This window comes from Protomyctophum bolini, assembly GCF_963924005.1.
Source record: "Protomyctophum bolini genome assembly, chromosome: 4".
NCBI classification, from domain to species: Eukaryota; Metazoa; Chordata; class Actinopteri; order Myctophiformes; family Myctophidae; genus Protomyctophum; species Protomyctophum bolini.
Window position 1 is genome coordinate 9,045,957 of NC_137865.1, and position 19,874 is coordinate 9,065,830.

The window sequence follows — 19,874 nt, forward strand, 5'->3', positions numbered from 1 at the left end:
TGGATGGTAACCGCAAGGTTGCCAGTTCGAACCCGGGCTCCCCCAGAGTTAGTGTCGAAGTGTCCTTGAGCAAGACTCTGAACCCCTAATTGCTCCTGATGTGCTGGTTGTTGCCTTGCATGGTTTCCGCCGCCATCGGTGTATGAATGTGTGTGTGTGAATGTAATGCACAATCTATGTAAAGCGCCTTGGATAAAGGCGCTATATAAATGCACGATTTACTATTTTGGTTCTCATATGCTCGTATGTGAATGTCATTTCTGTTGATGATTGTGCTGTATCTCGGCTACATACTGTACTCCGAGTTGAAATAAAGGCTATGATCACCAGTGATGCAAATAGCCTGCATCCTTAGACTCCCTAAATTGTCTAAGAAAGGTAGTAGATGCCTGTCCTTCATTTTTCTTTCCTCTTCCATTTGTTTGATTCCTATATCACTATTGATATTCATCATGTTGATATATTGCTGCTGCAGTGCAAAGTCTGGGGGCCAAAGAAAGTAAATTGTACTCTTATGTACAGTACAGGACGGCAGCACGACACGTCAAAAAAAATAAAGAAGCTTGAGATGTATGCACGGTAATGATGACGATTATTGTGTGAATTGAGTGTGAGTATTGAGTGTCCACAACAATACTGTTCAAAAACAGCAACACCAAACACACACACACACACACACACCCCCCCCACTAGAGCCCATACACTGATTCAGAGAGCAAGAGACAGATAGAGAGAGAGCTGCCTCTGTGGTGATAAAAGCCGCATGCAATAGATTATGGATAATTATTAATTACAGCGAGATTAGGAGGTTACCCGAGGTAATGCCAGCTCTACTGTAGCCTACCAGCTAGCTTTTGCTATTCATAATCCTCTGTTAATATTAAGGACAAATCTATCACTGGATTCAGGGGGTGAGTGAGTAACACAAAATTTGTATGTAAAAAAGTAAGTAGTTACAGTAGTTACAGTAAAATGCTTGGTGTGAACATGCCCTTTACTCTTTTTTATTATTCCGTTGCAAATAATATTTCCCCATCATGTATGTGTATTAAAGTTAACTTAGTGGTTCTACAAGCTCAGAGCGGGTCACTTTGTGCCACGCTGCAACAAAGTAAAAGCTTTCCAGGTCTAAATGGGTTCAAATTAATCTTCTCTTATGGGGGGGGGGGTCCCTGGCACAAAACATTTTCAGATGGGGCTGCGGACCCCCCAAATGCATATCAACTTGGTTTGAGAACCACCGAGTTAACCCATTTTGGGCGGAAACTCCTTTTGGTGTTTTAAGCATTATGTTATACTTTAGCTATTGAAAAATAACAGATCTACAAGCTCATGGCGTGGCACCGAGTGCCACGCTACGAGCTTGTAGATCTGCTATTTTTGAAAAATTGTGAAAATGTGAATGCCAATTACATATCATTTTTGGGGGTCCATGACACGAAAATGTTTGGGGAACGAAACATGGGTTTTTCTGAAAACTGTCAAAAAGACATTTGGGTTAACTGATGCAGTTGTTCCTGTAGTTGACCTACCCTGATCCATCTCTGTACCAGGCTCCACATCCGGTCCATCTGCCTCGGCCTCCAGGTGGTTCTCCTCACAGGGTACTGGAGGAACAGCAACAAGTCATTCATTGTATGTATGATCCCTGAGACGTAGCTGTCAATAGATAACATAGCAAAATAAAAGCTTTAACTAATTGACAGCAATGGCTTTTATCTGAACGTCCCATGTGAGGTTACTGACGTCAAGGGTAATCAATGACGAGAGGAGGCAAGACTAAACTAAACAAAAAACTAACTATCTTGATGATCACTTTGTAATGTGAGGCACATAATATTATGCTCAATGATGAAAGGACATGGAAAAGTAGTTTAAAATATTTTCTACCAATTCATCTAATTTCCATGAAGAAAGCTCAAAGGGAAAACCTCCAGCAAAGAAATATGTCAGAAATAATACATTAATAATGCAGTTGTAAACAGGTATTTTCTGTCAAAAGATATGAACAATGGAAGGAGTATAAAACAGCATTAGTGGTGGTTAGACGCAACATGCACTTAGCCATGACGGTAGCAGCAAACGGTTGGCATTTGCGTCAGGAGGCCGCACAGTCAAGGATTTAAAGACGTTCACCAGACAAACAAGGGGACGGCATCCCCTCTGTGAGAACAGACGAGTAAAAAAACGTGACAGAAGTATCCATGCAATCACTGCCATGATTTATATTTAACTATTACGTAATGAATTACGCAGCTGTTCTCGCATGATACATTGCAGCACATTCTAATGTTTCTGATCAACAGAATACATTTTCAAGTTGTTGTTTTTTTACCCACAAACCATGCTGCAATGTTCAAGGGTTGAAACACAAGGATTTGATTTGATTATATTTTATTTTGACCTTAATGTAGCTGGAGCTTTTAAAACACTTTAGACAGCTTCAATACTGGCACTGCTGAGTGCACTGGAATTAAAATAGACATTTTAATGTAATGGTTACGGTTTTCACAAACTTACGGGTTGAGTTGTTATTGTACTAAATCACTCAGATTATCTTAATAACCCAAAATATATATAAAAAACTACATTTAGAAGTTACCAATAACAGATATAATCTTGTATGTAGATGGTGGTAGGAGTGTTGTTTGTGTGTGTGTGTGTGTGTGTGTGTGTGTGTGTGTGTGTGTGTGTGACTGACTGTGTGTGACTGACTGTGTGTGACTGTGTGTGTGTGTGCGCGTGCGTGCGTGTAATTTATATAAATATAGATATATAAAATGTCTCCCCCTTGTATAACGAATCACCCCACAAAAAAGGTCTAATAGTTTTGTTTAATTGACTAAATCTATTAGTCTGTTGAATCAGACTAGTATTATAGTTTGGTGTCGTGCAAAAAAGGTAGACCTTTGGTCGTAATACATATAAAGTTTGAGTTGAGTTGAGTGATATTGATTTGAAGTCATATCACCCAGCTCTAGTTTGAGTCAGAAAAAAGTGAACCCCCGTGGCCTAGCGGTGTTACAGAGTGCATGCTTGTGAGTCTACTCGTCTCGCGTGGGTTTTTTGGGGTTTTTTGTCTGCATGCGCCAGGAAAAAAGGCCAGCAGATAGACAAGAAGAGATATTTCGGCTCTGAGATGGTGATCTCACGGTGGCATTTTTAAAAGCTACCTCCAGAGGACATGGACTCCAACCAGACCCTCACGGCCTCGTGTCGGGCGGTGGCTACGTTCGAAACCAGGAAGGTACGATTGTGGGAGAGAATCGGCGAGGGAATGAAAAAAGTCAAGACAAAAGGAATTAATTAAGACACAAACGTAGCATAACACAAAAGAGGAACAAAGCTGAAAAAATAAGAAATACATTAACAAAGAGAGTTAACAGTGCACCGGGAGAGCCGACTGGCTGGGATTCCTGTTCCACACCCACAAGGAGCCAGCAGCAACACTGAACTGACACAACTTCAACAAGGCAAAGAAAACAAAATTAGACATTCCAGGGGAAAAGAAGCCACATAACCAAAAAAAAGGAAGCCACATAACAAAATGTTTACACACACACACAAAATAATTACAGATGATTATGACATAAAACAGATGATTATGACATAAAACAGGTGGGTTAGTGAGTGGAGAGGCGGGGCAGGCTGGTCCTTCTGTGTTCAAAACAATCATGGCAAACAGCAGCAGCCACATTGGTAAAAAAACAGTCTCTCCTGGTCTTTAACCCCCGCAGTGCCACAGCACTGGGAGGGACCCGCACCATGCAGCGACACCTTGCCCCCAGGGCAGGGGCTCTTCTCACTGGGTTACCTGTGGAGGAGGGCTGGGTGAGCTGCTGGGAGACGGAGGCCGCCTGGCCGTCCTGGGTGGCCGTGCGGCGGCCATCATCACACTCCGGTGTGATCGCTGTGACCACCACCGACGGGAGGCTCTGGGGGTCCACGGGCTGCAGGATCTGTTGGATCTGAAGGTTCCTGGCTATGCCACCAGGGGGTGGGGGCCGGGTGGTGTTATGATTTGTCGTTTGGGCAATACGTGGCAGGTGGTTGGTTGGGTGGGGGGCGTCGATAATAATGTTATGTTGGGGTGGGTGTGGCAAGGTTGTACGAGAGAGAGAGAGAGAGAGAGAGAGAGAGAGAGAGAGAGATGAAGACAGTGGCATGGGGATGGGGAGGGGCATGGTGAGAAAAAGGAGAATAAAAGACAGAAGGCAGAGAGACAATTAGAACATGACAGAGACGGTACAGATCAGAGGAGAGCTGCTGGAGGCTGCATGCACTAGAACTGCAACAAAAGTCAAATCATTAAAACCAAAAGAATCACCAAGCCACACACATCAGCCTGTGTAAACTCTTTAACCTCAAAACACAAAACCATATACAGCAAAACGCCTGCCAATAACACGGCATTCAATAGATTAGTGGTTAAGAGCAAAGTATTGGACAAAATGTTAAGCGTTAAAATCAGCAGGGTATTAAAACATAATTAAAATATATAACCTTTGAAAGGCCCAACACACACACAAAAAACACACACAACAAAACACAAGATTGTTTTCCTCTCAAAGCCCTTACAGTAAATAAATAAAATACAAATTGCCCAAAAACAAACTCTTGGGGGAAGGCCTACAGAACAAGAAAACCAGGCATTATTAATAATGAGAAGTGTCCACAACATCATCATGTTACTGCAAACGCATCCACAGTCGGAGCCGCTACCTTTAAATGTACCCACGGCCTCTTCGTCATGTGCGAGGTGCTTCTCCAGCCAAAGGCCAGACTGGAGCTCCCTCTCCCAAGGGCAGTACTCCCCCTCTGCCAGAGGGGGGAGACAAAGCCCCAATAATAACCCAAGCACACACACAGACAGACAAACGACAGGCAAGACATGGAAGGAGGGGCAGAGGAACAGAGAGGTTTTGGTGAGGCGGAGGAGAAAGGTAAGAAGATGAGCAGTACAACGTGTGAGAACAAACAGCACCACAGGTGAAACAGATAATAATAAATAAATAAAAAATGGGGATGTGGAGTTCTAGCTGATAAATCCAATGTCATCATGGCGGGAATGTAAACGCACCACTGATGAACACTACAATGAACAGTGGATGGAGAACACAATGAGAGAATTATCAATGGTCTCAGTCCCGAGTTTAACCAAAAGGTGGCATACACGCTTCCTGTTCCAGTTCAGTTTCTCACAGCTTCATTTGAATGGCTTGATAGTAGATATGAACAGGAGAAGAAAACACTGATTGGTTTTATGAAATATCCCAGGCTTCTGGACATATTGCTAGTTTGCTTCAACTCTAATAATACCTGAACATAGCACATTTAAGACACATTGAGAGGCTGAGAGCTATTTTCGCTGTGCAACATGCTTCCATAACAGACCATCCAAATGACTGAAATTAGTCCTTTGCGACTGAGAACTTTAATCCACACATTGCCGTATGTTAAACATAACAACTGATATGCCACCTTCTGGAAACCCGGGACTACAGGCGGCCATATTGATATGCCCTAAAGTTTAGTGATTTAGTCTGTAGGGCTTTCAGACTGAAATTAGATGCACACATTGCACAGTATAGTTGAGATACCTTATTAACCAGTTAAGCCCTAAAAAATACTTCTATAGTAAGACAAATCACACAATGTCTTGTGGCACTTCTATTTGAACTGTTCATTCATGTTTTTATCTTTGCAACAATATTTGCCTAAACAAAAATGCACTAATATAATTACTGTAGTGGCCTATAAACACTGTAGTGTCCTAAAGTAGTTAAGAGAAGGAATTCATAAAACACTGCACACATAACAACGGTGTTAGAACAGAAGACATGTGGAAGGTATTAACACAATGCTGGACGAAGACAAAGCTGGTATGGTGCTTGGGTGCCAGGGATTTCTGGCCATTCCACTGTGATGCGCTTCCGTTTTAGGCTTCCATCTTGAATGCTAAAGGACAGCGATTTAGTTTCTGAGAAAAAAGCCTTCAAAGACGCGGCCTAAAACAGGAGCCAGTGTGGTTGAGTGTCGCATGGCGCAAAATTAACTAATCATGACGAGTATACCTATCCTACGTATTTCATGGGTTAATCATATTCATATTATTGTGTCCAAAATGTTCAAATGATGATTTAACAGATTGAATGTATACAGAGCTTGTTTTGATAATGTTTATCAATCCAGAGGTTATTATTGATCAGTGAAACACACATAAACGAGGACATGACAACCCCAGACTATTTACCGGTACTAGTCTCTGTGCATAACTGCAACCAGAAGGTGGCATACGGTACATATCTTTGATTACCCTGGCAGTAGATCTGAAACAAAAAAACAAAAAAAAAAACTAATTTACCATCGCTCTCCTCCTCCTCCTCCTCTTCTTCCTCCTCCTCCTCCTCTTCATCCACATCCCCGTCTCTGCTGGCGGTCTCGGCCCGAGCCTCCTCGCCTTCCCCCTCATTGGTGTGGAGCTCCACCGCCTCCTTCCAGGTGAGGTTGGCCAACTCCGACGGACTCAGGGGAAGCGGCACCACCTCCTCCACCTCCTCCTCCTCTTCCTCCTGGTCCTGCTCGTCGTCGTCGGCCTCGCCCAGCTCGTATCCCTGCTCCTCCTCCTCGTCCTCCTCCTCCATGTCGGAATCAGAGCTACAGTGGACGAGTATTTGGAAGGAAGCGTTAAAGGATATACAGTATACAGTAGATCTGATTTTTATCCATCCGTTTTCATTAGGTATGGTACTTTTTGCCCTGAATATATGTGACCACAGCTGGCCAAGGCAGAGTCTTTTCAGGGGCTTTCTTTCCATTTACAGGTTGTAGAGCGGCTATATTGGTTTGATTATTATGTCCACAACTTTAGCAGTTTGTAGATCAAATAATATTCTTGCAATGGTGTTACAGTGGACAGTGAAATAGTGAGCAGAGATGGTGTTAACAGCTGCGACATCTAGCGGGCTGTAATGTTGTCTAGTGCCGCTTTAAGCATCACAGCGTTTTACTTGTTTGTTTGTGTTGGTCTCACCTGGAGCCCAGCAGGTCAGGGTCGACGGCCTTGTCCAGCACGCTGCTCAGGTTGTGCTCCGCCAGCGTCTCCTCGGGCACCTCCTCCAGCTCCTCCTCCTTCTGGAGGGAGAGGCGGTAGTTCTCCAGCTCGATGCGCTCCGGCGTGCCCCGCAGACGTTTGGGCAGGCTGGGCTCCTGCAGCCCGTTGACTTCGGGGACTTGTTTGGGAGAGAGACCGTAACAAAGCCGAGGTCGGACGGGGCGCGGAGAAAATAAATGACGCCAGGACGATGGAGGTTTGGAGAAGTGAGGTGGTGGGTGGGCGGGCGTTGTGGGGCCCCGAAGGAGGTGGTCCCAGTGTGGAGGGAAGAGAATATATAGTAGTGACAAAGTTAGAAAAGAGAAGAGTATACACAGAGAATACAACTGGAATGCAGGGCTCCGAGGTGGACGAGACATGCACGGGAATAGACTGCTATCTCTATTTAGCAATTCAAACGCTTTAATTCAGATAGGACAGTGAAGCGACTATAGAGAGTCAGGAATTCAAGGGGCATAGAGGGAGAAGAGACATGCGAGAAAAGACAGCGGACAGTTTCAAACCCGAATATGGTATATGCACCGACTCAAAATACCTGTCATGCTGAAGTGAACATAAGCAGCATCAAATCAGTCACACCGCATGATCGTTGCCGTCTATCAGTGAAGGTAGGAGCACATGAGCAGCACCTCAACTCTTTCAACTGAGATCATAATTCCGAAAGTAATTTGCTTTCCGAGGAACAAAATTGACAAAAGCACACCAATTATGATCTAATAAGTAATTTATTATTGCATTATTATAGCATAATTCAACAAAAAAGATCTTTCAAATAGGATAGACATTTAAGTCTAGAATCATGACATTAACATTGACAAGGTTGGTGCCTTGCCTTTTTCCCCACCCTAAGAAGCAAACTATAAAACTGCAAATCTTATCCCCCTAAAAGGATTTTCTTAATACTTTAGTGTGGAGTGGGTCAGACCATTTACAAATTCTGCCCATGTTGCCTCTCCGCAATGAGCAGTCAGAGCTGGACTTCCACCTCCATGTAAGACTAAATGACAGAGAGCTGGAAGCGATGACCCCATGCAAAAGAAAAACAACCCACCAGAGCAACGCATGATTCTTAGCCAGTGAATAATGTGAGATTTGATGCTGTGGCTTATGTCATCTTATGTAGATGAGAATGTGTTCGACTAACTGCTGCAAAAAGCCACAGTAGAGGGTAGCACGGGTCCGTCCGGAAACCGAAAACCAAGTCGGGTCCAAAATATTGACTTTCCCCTTGGGTACAGGTCAGAACTATTACAATTGCCACGGGTCTCACCGCGAGTTAAGTGCATCTGAAATAGATCGACGGTTGGACCTGTATGGACCCGTGAAGAAACTATCACCTATTCTTCTCATAATGAACTATACAACCTTTGAGACCGTGTTGAAATGACATTCTAAAATCCATATTGTATGTTAACGTAGCGCAAAAGGCAGTGTGCACCGCCTGCTAAACACCATGGACACCAGGTCTAATCAAATTCATGTCATCCTCAGGTCTGTTTCGGCCCCAATGGGCCCATATCCAATTATTTGGGACTGTGCTACCCTCTGCACACAATAGCAATATAAACTATGTGAAATGACTGCGGATGTGAAAAGCTAGGCCTGTTTGTAATCTATACTGCCGTCAGTGGGAGTCTGACACACATTCACTCTAAATACTACAAACGTGTGTAGATAGCAATGATGAATTGGCCTCGGGCTCTTACTAAATCAATGCCATTATCAACTAAACAACTCTTGTCCTTACAACGATCTGCTGGTATACTGCTCTACTACAGCAGCTGCATGATGCCGCACACCAACAACTACAACATTACTGACACTCACCATTAACCTTATGTCTACCTGCCTATTTAAAGGGACACTTCACCCTTTTTGGAAAAAAATATATGTGAATGACATTTAGAAGATCTAGAACACTTCCCTGGTGTAATATGTGGTTTTAGATATTTTAGATTTTAGCAGTGTCATGGACACTGGGCTCACTTACTTCCTCGACCTGGACTACATGTTGTCTCAGTAAGACAGCCCTCCCCCTATTCACAAGGAGGAGCAGTGCACCAAAGCATTATGGGAATTGTAGTCCAGGAAGTAAGTGAGCCCAGTGTCCATGACATCAGAGACACTGGGCTCACTGCTAAAATCTAAAATATCTAAAACCACAAATTACACACATAAAGAAAGACCCCCAGGAAAGTGTTCTAAATCTTCTAAACGTCATTAAAATATATTTATACCTATTATTATCTATTAGCTACCATTATTTCCCATTCAAGATTAATATATGCAACAATAATGCAGGAGTTAGCATTGAGCAAACATAGGTTAGCGTTGGCAGCGGTGTGACTAGGGACGGCGGCGGCGGGTGAGGGTGGGAGGTTGAGGGATGCAAGCAGAGGAGGAGGAGTCAACATCACAAGAGGACCAATCACGGGTGCTAATTGGGGCATTAAGGCTGGAGCTTTAAGCTGCTCTGATAGGAGGGATGAAAGGTAAAGCTCACAGAGGCATCAATCACAAGCACTACCACAAGCACTTCATCGTTACAGTGTTAGCAAACAGCTGACAGAAGGGTTACAAGAAGAATGAAGCTCAGTTTCTTTTGCTAAATTAATTACAGGCATTTAAGAAAAGAAAAAGAAAAAAAGAGCCAATTTGGTTGCTTCACCGGGGTACACAAATTACCTCAGTTTAGTTATTTTGTTATGTAAAATGTTTGACGTTTTGCATCAGGAAAGTTGGTGCAGTGCCGACATTAAAATCAGTTTAAAAGGGGCATGGAACCCATTATGCTGATTTTATAGTTTGTTTCTGTGATGCTTAGTTGCTTACTAGGCTTGCATGCCATTTTACGTAGCTGCAAGGGAGATCTACAAGTCTTATTGCAGCAGCAGCAGAAGCAGAATAGCCAAACTCCAAATGTTTAACCCGGGGGGGCTTAGAAAGACTTTAAGACGCACCATCAAATTCTACAAGCGTGCTGGCAGAAAGCTGCAGAACGGCTCAAAGCCAATAATGTGAGCCTTGTGTTCCCCGCCAACCGTCTTCAATAGATACCGTTTAACACATTGGATTACAAAGAAACACAAGATTTCATAACAACACAGAGAGCTGCTGTGTACTACTCGTAAGGAGCCATTTCCTCAGACAGCGTTTAGTGAGCGGAGGAGTGCTTTGGATATCGTAGCTGTCGGCAACCTATTATCCCAATATTCTAACCTTTTGTGGGGATTTATTTCGTCCTACATGATCAAAAAGCATAACAAGTAGCAGACCCACAAGCTCGAAATGTGACATGTTTTGTGGATCTGCTAGTTTTGAATTTGAATCCTGAAAAGTGACAGCTTTGGACAGACTACAATGAGGCCTCCACCAGACAGTGACAAATATCACGCTCAGAACGCTGCTATGCCGCGTTTTATGGGTGCCCGCAATGTTCAAGCCTTTGCTGTGCTCAAACGTCGTGTCATCATCAGACACAGTCAAGCGGATCCAACATGACAGATGAGGGAGGGCGCTCCTCCTCTCTAAAGATTTAACAATTCTTTTAAAAGCGCATTGAGCGCATTGAGCGCCAAAAACCGTGTCACAGAAATGAAACCACAGAAATGCATTACATGGCAGACAGGCTCTGGCAGCTGGCTCAGGCTTTCTGTGGACACGGTTCCTGAGCGAGAGAGAGACAGAGAGAGACGTCATGCTAGAAGAGGTTGATCAGGACATTGAGGGTGACACAGCAGAAGAGATAGATGCAGTAGGTACACACAAAGGGAGCGTTTAGGGCATAGTCTGCCATCTGGTGGCAGGTCCAGGAGAGCGTGCGGCGGAGGGGACGCAGCGCGGGGAGTCCGACGCGGCGCGGTATAGCCGCCGCCGCGACAAGAGAGGAAAGGGTACCTGAGGGCCGGCGTTCAGCGGAGGGGGACGCGGCCGCCAGTGCCCGTCCGGGGGTGTCCACCGTCACCGATGATGATGACGCCGGCTGGGCCTCCTGGTTCACCTGCAGTGCCAATAACACATCATGACCCAACGTTAAATTCCTTAACACGCTATGGTTATAGGCCTCTTAACCCAATAAGACCTGGGAACGATTGCACTTGTTGTCTTTTAAATCTGAAAAACAAACCAAAATGACTGTTGACTAAATTCAAAGGAAAAGAGGGTGCCGTTTTTCCGATGGGTACTCAGATTGGTTAGGTATTGTTCCTGCTGTTCTTCATACTACCAATCAGGTGAAGAAATCACAGATTTAGGCTTTAACCTTTGCTTTTATATGAAATATCGAAGACTATTAAGATTTTATGGAAGATGCTTCTGAACATATTGCTAGAATGACATCTTCAATATTAAAATTATAACCAAAAAAATTGTCTATTTTTGGTGCGCAAGGTGGTTCCATAGAAGCCAAAAAAATGACTGAAATCAGTCGTGGCTGTGGCGGCTGAGAACTTTGATCCATGAGTATAAGCGCAGTATAGTGCTTGTAGATGTACTATTTTCGGTGTACATCAGGCTAATTCAGGCTCGATACCTTAGTGCTGCTGAGAGGAGTGGAGTCTGGAGCCGGCCTCTTCCTCTGTGCCTGGTTGGACAGACGATACGAGTAGTGGGGTTTACAGTAAAACTTCCCTGCAGAGCAAAAAAGAGAAAAAAAAGGGGGAAACAAGTTGAGTTTGCTGACAAAATGAATGCAAGAACAGCCCCAAGTATGTACAGTACACAGCATGGCATTATTATCACCTCACGGTCCACTATGCATAGGATGTGTGTTGTGTAAATGCAGTGAGTTTATTGTCCGTTCCCCTTCTTCTACCCTGCCTGCAGGTCACCACTGGCCTCCATGGGCACTCCGCTATGAGCCAAGCTCTGCCCCCCCCAGTGGGCTTTAGACCCACGGCCTTCTTGAGGTCTGTGAGAATTGTGAAACAGCTACTCCGACTGTCCCTGTGAACAATCTGCTGCCTGTCTGCCCGGACAATAGACACTTCCCAGAGAGGTGCGGGGGGTGGGGGGCATAATGATGCCACATCAGATAATCTTATTCCTTGTACTGTATAACAGTACAAGTGCATGTGCTATTGTGACAAGCTTCAGACTCACAAAATCTTCATGAAAAATGGAATTCCCTTTTTTTTTTTCTATGTAAAGATCTCAATGCTCAATGCAGCCCACTGGAATAGCAGAGGTTTGCATTATTAGAACACACCAAATACAATATTAGTCTACATTGTAAATATCACCACATTTTTCCCTCGTCCAAAAATCATTTACAAAAGCTTTTACAGCGACAATCCTGTAATTCTCAAAGCAAACATTTTACTCAGAGTAGCTTAAAGTTTAAGCTACTCTGGGTAGCTTAAAGTTTAAGCTACAGTACTCTCAACAAATGCCGGCATTTGCAACGCATGCAGGTTGGACTTGGTACGCAATAAAGGAGATAAATTGTGCCTCGTACCGTCCTCCACGTCGAAGGCGTAGGAAGACAGCCGTAGTGTTGTGTTACAGTAGTCACACTTGAAGCAGCTTCGGTGGAAGAACTTGCCCTCGGCGCTCAGGCGCTCCACGACGTACACGCGCTTGCGGCAGAAGAAGCACACGTCGCTGCCGCCGATGTTGACGGGGAACTCCTTCCTCAGAGAGCCCTGTGGAGGAAAGCATTCAGACTCAGGACGACACATACAGTACTACACAGTAGTAGTACAGTAGTACTACTGTAGTACTACGTAGGGCTGTCACCATTACAGGGTTTAGGTTGCCGATACATTTTCACACAAATAATTGCGATTAACGATTTCAGTGTGGGTTTTTTTTGCGGCTTTCGCCTTTATTTTTTTATAGAGGGACAGACAGTAGGCTGACAGGAAATAGGGGAGAGAGATGGGGGGTGACATGCAGTAAAGGCCGTCGGGATCGGGAGTCGAACCCGCGGCACACTGCCAGACTCGGACAACCAGCCAAGGTGCCTGGACTGCTGAGCCACGGCCCAGGCCTTCAGTGTGGTTGTTTTGGCATCGAATTGGAACATTATTAATATAATTAAAAATGTAAAATACATACAGGGCAGATATAGCAAATGACTAACAAATGTAATACTATTATACTATTATAACATTTAAAAATAGTGGAAATAGTTGATCTACAAGCTTACAACACGGCACGAAGTGATGTGTTGTAAGCTTGCTGATCCACTATTTCCGCTGTTTTTGGAAAACGATTGACTTATTATGCAAAAAATAATTGTGATCATCTCAAATAATTGTGATTAGACGATTATGTAATAATTGTGACAGTGCGATAGATATAACTTGGACAGGAGAGGAAGTGGAATAAGAGATGGAAAGGAAATGGGAGGAAAATATAACCTCCATCTGCAGCAACGACATCAGGAAATAGTAATATCTCATTCATTATTTGGCTCATAGTCATAGCAGAGAAACTTGCGAAAACCGCAGCATCAATAAATCATACATAGAGGTCTTTTAGAAGTGAATTGATGCTGCTGGAAGACTATAATGGTCGATTGAGGTCACACATCCTCTGACACGATCCATCTTCACACAGTGAACTAAATGAGTTAGTCCTGGAGGGAATACACACACAGCTCTCTACAACCACAGGGAGATGTTATTATTACTTGGAATACCATCACATTCTGCCCGACTATGGGCTGCTGCGACAAAACGAGTCTCTCTAGTAAGAATCACGCCACGATTTGCAACCACATGCCATCGACTGAAGCGTCAGAACACAACCGGCTTCGGCTCTCTTACCAATTCCTTTTTGTCAAGCAGTGGCTTGGGTTCTTCCTGAGACTGAAGCTGACTGGCTATCTGCTCAGCCATCGAGCTAACTCCGCCCGTGTACATCTTTACATAGCGCTATAGGATCAGCATGTAGAGATACGAGACAGGAGGTTGATGGACAAAGAAGAACAAAGACATTTGGACAGAGAAAGGAAATACAATGAGTCAGAAAAAAGGTTGAAGAGACATTAAAATAAATGTTGTTGGTGGTTTTTTGGGGGGGAGCCGGGGGCGGATGAACAAAGAAATGTCACTAAGGAGACAGAGGAGGACTGAGGAAAGACATGGTGTGTGGTTGTGGTATGCTAGCTGGCTAGGCAGTCACGTGGTACAGAATGTGAATGAAATTGTGAAGACATGAGAGGAAACTAAACTAAATTGTTTGCATGTTTGGTTGCTCAAGTGCTAGTAGTCAATACTAGTCAGAAGTTATCCCACGGGATGGCTGTTGAGAGCATTTGCAAACCAAATTGCTGGCTCATTAAAAATAACCCCAACGCTCATGAAATGACTCTTCAGAAATAAATCCACACCCACACATTTAGCAGACTACAGTGAAGGCTAGAGGGATTTAAGGACATTAAAAGTGGATCACAAGCATTGATGTCAGTGATTTCACAGAGACAACAACTGTGTGTACCCTATGCACGTGTTGTGCACACTCATGCGCTGCATTCACTGATATGTCACACACTGATATGTCACACACTGATATGTCACACATTTACAGATGCACACACACACACAGAGACACTAATATTCCAAACATGACCTGCTGCTGCTCACATTCATACAGTACTCCAAATGAACCAATTCAGGCCAAGATTAGATATTTCAATCTTTTGAACTATTTGCAAAGAAAATGTATTCGCACATCCACGTCGCACAAATGCAGGTGCGTTGGGACGGTGACAAATGAAACAATCATGAAGAAAAACTCGTGAAGAAAACTCCTGCACTCAGCAGCAGCATCGGTTTCATTCAAGCATTGACATGACATTTCAGTCAAGAGAGAAGACACTCTTGATGAAGTTCCAGAGTCAATGCTTGGATAAAGTTGAGCAGGAAGCAAGAGCAGTACGGTCACGGTGTACAGAATTGAGGTTACATAAACCACAAAGAGGGCATAAGCTGCCATAAAAAAATATTATAAGATGAGCTTTTAACACTAATGGTGTTTGTTTACTTTATTTATTATTTTTTTCAGACGGACTACCGTTAAAAGGAAAAACTGCCACAGACTCACTAGTGAAATGGTGATAAGGCATATAACGCTAACAATAAGGAGCTACTGTACTAACTGTTAGTACACACTCCCACTGTTTCATACAAGTTCAACAAAAATACAAATAAAGGCGATGGATTACGGTTCCACGTGTTAAAGAAATGATTAACTCAAGAGCGTGAGGGTATTTAACTCACATTTACGTCACAGCAGGTTTAACTTCACAACCCAAACCTCTACCAAAATGTAATTACGCATTAAGTGGCTACAAAAAAGGTTAAAAAAAAACCTATCCCAGTAGAAAAGGTCCCGTCGGCAAACATGCAGGTTGTGAGCCGTTAGTTGCAACATTCTCCATTCCTTTGCAGAAAACGTCTACCTGTCTGAAAGTGTCGGGGGACGAGAGGGGGGACTCGGGGGGACTGTGTGCGCGGGCCACGTGCCACTGCTCCACAACGAAGCGTGAGGGTTTTTTCTTAGTCTCCAGGGGTGAAGGAGGGACAGACAAGATCAAGAGAACGTTACTGTAGAGTCAGAGTTACACTGTGGAACTGAATCATTGGCAGCAGATAAGAAGGTTGGTTTGGTGGTGGTAGCACATATAAAATGACGTAGTTTTACTAGTATTTCGTTGCGGTCGGGTGGAAACCTTGTATGTCCAAAAACTGTCCCTTTTTTATTATTTAAAAAGATAAAATAGTAAAAAACAGCCAATCTACAAGCTCACAAGGCATCGCAACGCAGCACGTTGCGACCTTGTACAATGGCTACTTTCACTACTTTAGTATGTATGAAATATTGAGATATGGAGATGCTAGGTTTCTGCCCGGCAGACGATTTGATCTTTTCTGAATCACGTCCCCCTGTCTGTGGGATGGAGAACAGGCTGGGATGGTTCACCTGCGGTCGGACTGGCTTGCCTTCGAAATGAGACGCAAGCTGCTCAGCCCTTTGCTGAATGCTAAGCACATGGCAGGCTGATTGATCAGCAGACCGCAGCGGCCTCTCAGGCTCCTGCAGAGAAACGCATCATGGTAGAGATAGATCACAGAGGACTCGAGTCAAAGGCAAGACAAAGACGTGCTCTGTAGTCTTCTTAATAGTTCCCTATGAAAACCGTGCTGCGGCACAAACCACTCTGGAAAAGGTTAGACAGTGGTGCAGTGGGCGTACGTTTGGTGCAATTAGTGGTTTCAGCTGTTAGAATGCAAATGCATGTAATGATGCTACCCTGATTAACCACTTTCAACCTGGCGGCTGGCGTCCATATTGTAAAGGGGACAAAATGTTTCAAAACTATTCACACAACACAATATCTATGTAAATTATTCAAGCTGGGTAATTTGGTAATTCATTATTTTTAGGGTGGATGCATGTACTGTACAGAGCTGTAACACCCTGTCAGTTAGTGTAAGAAATGGTTAAAATAAATGAATAACTAAAAGCGAAAACACACTTCTCAAGGTTCATTCCTCGTTCATGGGGACTATTTGTCTCCCGAGGAAGAAATTTGTCTTAGACAAAGGGCCCACATGCGTAGCCCTTATGCCAATGTCGCCGCAGTGCAGCGCGACTACTGTATATCATTAATTGAAAAAGTAATCAATAGAATAAGCATATGAGAAATAGTCAACACTTGCAGCCCTACAAAAATGCCAAGCAAGATCAGACTGCAACTTGATTCAATAAATACGTCAGAGTCAAAAATCAACAAGCACGATGATGTGTTAATAATAACTAGTTAGTTCCACAGCACCAACCAACCAACCACCCTAACCTTTCTGGGAGAGTCTGGGGATGAGAGGGGTGAAGCGCCTTGGGACAAATACCACTGATCTATAAAGAGCCGCGAGGGCTTTCTCTTAGTCTCCAGAGTGATGGAGAGAGATAGAGAGAAAGAGGAAAATAATTAAACCTGAGATACTTTTCATATACAGTAGGCCAACAGCATGCAAGCATTCAGCCTTATGAGTCAATTTCTTACACTTTCACAGTTAAAAGTCATACTGTGTAACTTTCATTTTAGAAGCCCTTTTGGCGACACATCCAATAGCTACGTGGTCATTTCCACATCTGCTTGAACTGCGGATCCCCCAGAAGTCTAGTGTTGCCCCCAAAACAAATAAAGCATTGGCCTGGAGAGACAGAGAGACTGAGAGAATATTTTGGAAAGCAACAACAACGTCATCATGAACGGTTTGTAATTACTCAAGCAACGCCAACTTAAAAGATTTCCAGTTCCAAAGCACTTTTTGGAGAGTCGGAGTGAGAGTCGGAGACAGACCAGAGAAATTCCATCAAAATTATAATTTTTTTGTATAATTGAATGATTTATACAGTATGACTTTAACATTATGGAATGGAATGTGCACGTAGGTCTAAGTACATGCAGGTGGCGAACAAGTCCATCACTCTGTGATGCTCGCGTCTCAAAAGCACTCCAGGAAACTGTGTCTCCACAACGAGACCATGCATGGTGGTGGTGGTGTTCACCTTTGGTGGCTTGTCGGGCTTGCCTTTAAACCTAGAGATTAAGCGATCGGCCCTCTCCTGTATGCTAGGGATGTGAATGGACCCCGGGTCCTCGAGGTACAGGGGACTCCACTCCTGCAGAGGACACTGTTTTAATGTATAGCTGAGAAAGCAGTACAGTACAGTACAGTACAGAACTAGTTGTCCAAACTACGGGTGCAACAGTGCAAAAAAAACCCAAAAAATAAACCACTACAAAACACAAAACAAATCATACACGCAAAAGAAAAGTTTCTTCAGGATTATTGGGTTAATAATAGAATAATGGCTGAGAAAACAATTGATCATTGCAAACGGGGAAAGCCTCCGTTTCTTTCCGCACAAGACTGTTCAAAGAAAGCTGCTCGGATCACACATCAAAGTGGGAGTTAGGAGTATTGAGTTGAAAACAGATCCATGCGTCTATCTTTACTCTACCCTGTCCGTCTGAGGTAGCCGGCTGCTTTCTGGGTGCCCTTCCTCTGGACTGTTATCAGACTGCTTGAAGGCAGAAAAAGTACACACACACAGACACATGTAGAATCATGTGCACATCATTTTTTCCTGACTGTCATATACGTACCATATGAATTTGCCACTATACTGCATAAACTGACAGTAGCCGAGAGATCCCCTGAGCCTAGCCTTAACCGCATTGCTGTCGGGAAGAAACCTCTTAAAAATACCCGGTCTACAAGCTCAGCTTTTTTTCTGAAAAATAATCTTGTTTCCAACTGACAGCAACAACATGCTGCCTCTACACAACACACCTACACACCGCGGGGTGTAGGTGAGCCTAACCTACACATACTTCTAAGAGACACGAAACACCCACACAGTCAGTCACACACACACAGAGAAGTCGGCAAGTAAACATGCAAACCCTCTCGTTGACACACACACACACGAACACACGCACGCACGCACGCACGCAGTGTAGTCGGCAAGTAAACATGCAACCCCTCTCGTTGACATACGCTAGCACTCGCCCACTGGAAACTATGCATCTACACAGAGTATATTTTCAGTGCTCTGCATTGACATGTGGCATATGGTTATCTACTGTAGGGGAGGGGTGTGTGGAGGTTTGGCATCGTTCAGTTCACTACAGGTTAGCCTGTACTATTTCAACCAAAACAAAACAGGGGGCACTCAGAGAGGTATGCTATGGGAAGGTGGCAGAGACAGAGGGACAGGCGGCTGGACACAGACGGACAGACAGACAGAGACTGTGTGTCACCTGTGAGTGAAGAGAGAGTGAGGAAGTGGAACAAGAAGTAGGAAGCAGAATGGTTTTCTTTGGACAGCTCCGAGACACTGGGGTGGGCAGTTGGTCTGCACCGCTCCTGGCCTTGAGGAATATGAAGAAACAATAGCATGAGAAAGATGACAATTATAAAGATTTTGATAAAGATGATGATTATGATAAAGATGATGAACCAACTCGCTATAGGGTGCAACAGTTACGATAGAAGATAGTGTGCGTTAAGGAATACCAGACGAGTCGCCCGTTTACCAACTCGCCCCGGCGTACAGCCGGCGGAACTGCGCGGCCTGGTATTGCGAAAGTAACCTGAGTAAATGATGCTTAAACGGTTAAACCTAACCTTATTCCTTAACCTCAGTAAAAACTATGCCTAAACCTAACCCTATACCATACCTAAACTTAACCCCAGTAAAACTATGCCTAAACCCTAAACTTATTTCTAACCTTATTCCCAGTAAAACAAAATAAAAAGGTGAGATGGTTTAGGGGCGATCGTACCCGTGTTAAGCATTAGTGAGGACCAATTATATACTTTTGTTGAGTAAAAATATTTTTTTGATTCACAAAATGGTGAAAATAGCTGATCTACAAGTTTGTAGCTATTTTCATTATTGTTGCACAGCACTGTTGTGCGACAAAGTAAAAACGGTTTGATTTGTGTACAAAAGAAAATACAATACATTTTAAATGTGTTCTCGTTCATTCTATTATTCAATAGCTGCAGCTCTACAACTCAGTAGAGGAAGGATTCTACATTATATTCATATTGGAAAGTCAACTACCAAAACATACAGTAAATAAACACAACGTCTAAGTCTCACAAGCTTGGATACTTGAGAGGAAACGTGACTTCCCTAAAATGGTCACTTAGATTGACCACAAACAAACAGAAGTCATTTCTATCAATAAACGCATTGAATGGGCTCACCAACCACATGAACCCCAGCTTCCCTA

The 19,874-nt window shown here is 43.7% G+C and overlaps 1 protein-coding gene across 1 annotated transcript in view; it reads right to left on the reverse strand.

Moving 5' to 3' along the window:
• Nucleotides 1-19,874, reverse strand: part of mical3a (microtubule associated monooxygenase, calponin and LIM domain containing 3a) — a 92,598-nt gene that overhangs the window by 26,899 nt on the left and 45,825 nt on the right. Inside the window, exons 20-35 of the mRNA XM_080761063.1 lie at nt 18,894-19,004; nt 18,092-18,154; nt 17,636-17,749; nt 16,920-17,009; nt 16,043-16,156; nt 15,522-15,623; nt 13,885-13,992; nt 12,570-12,756; nt 11,646-11,743; nt 11,012-11,114; nt 7,034-7,232; nt 6,365-6,657; nt 4,723-4,818; nt 3,815-3,982; nt 3,174-3,227; nt 1,533-1,607 (exon numbers count right to left, since the gene is read on the reverse strand). Of these exons, the coding sequence (XP_080617189.1) occupies nt 1,533-1,607; nt 3,174-3,227; nt 3,815-3,982; nt 4,723-4,818; nt 6,365-6,657; nt 7,034-7,232; nt 11,012-11,114; nt 11,646-11,743; nt 12,570-12,756; nt 13,885-13,992; nt 15,522-15,623; nt 16,043-16,156; nt 16,920-17,009; nt 17,636-17,749; nt 18,092-18,154; nt 18,894-19,004 (1,975 nt within the window). The remainder of the gene's footprint in view (nt 1-1,532; nt 1,608-3,173; nt 3,228-3,814; nt 3,983-4,722; nt 4,819-6,364; nt 6,658-7,033; nt 7,233-11,011; nt 11,115-11,645; nt 11,744-12,569; nt 12,757-13,884; nt 13,993-15,521; nt 15,624-16,042; nt 16,157-16,919; nt 17,010-17,635; nt 17,750-18,091; nt 18,155-18,893; nt 19,005-19,874) is intronic.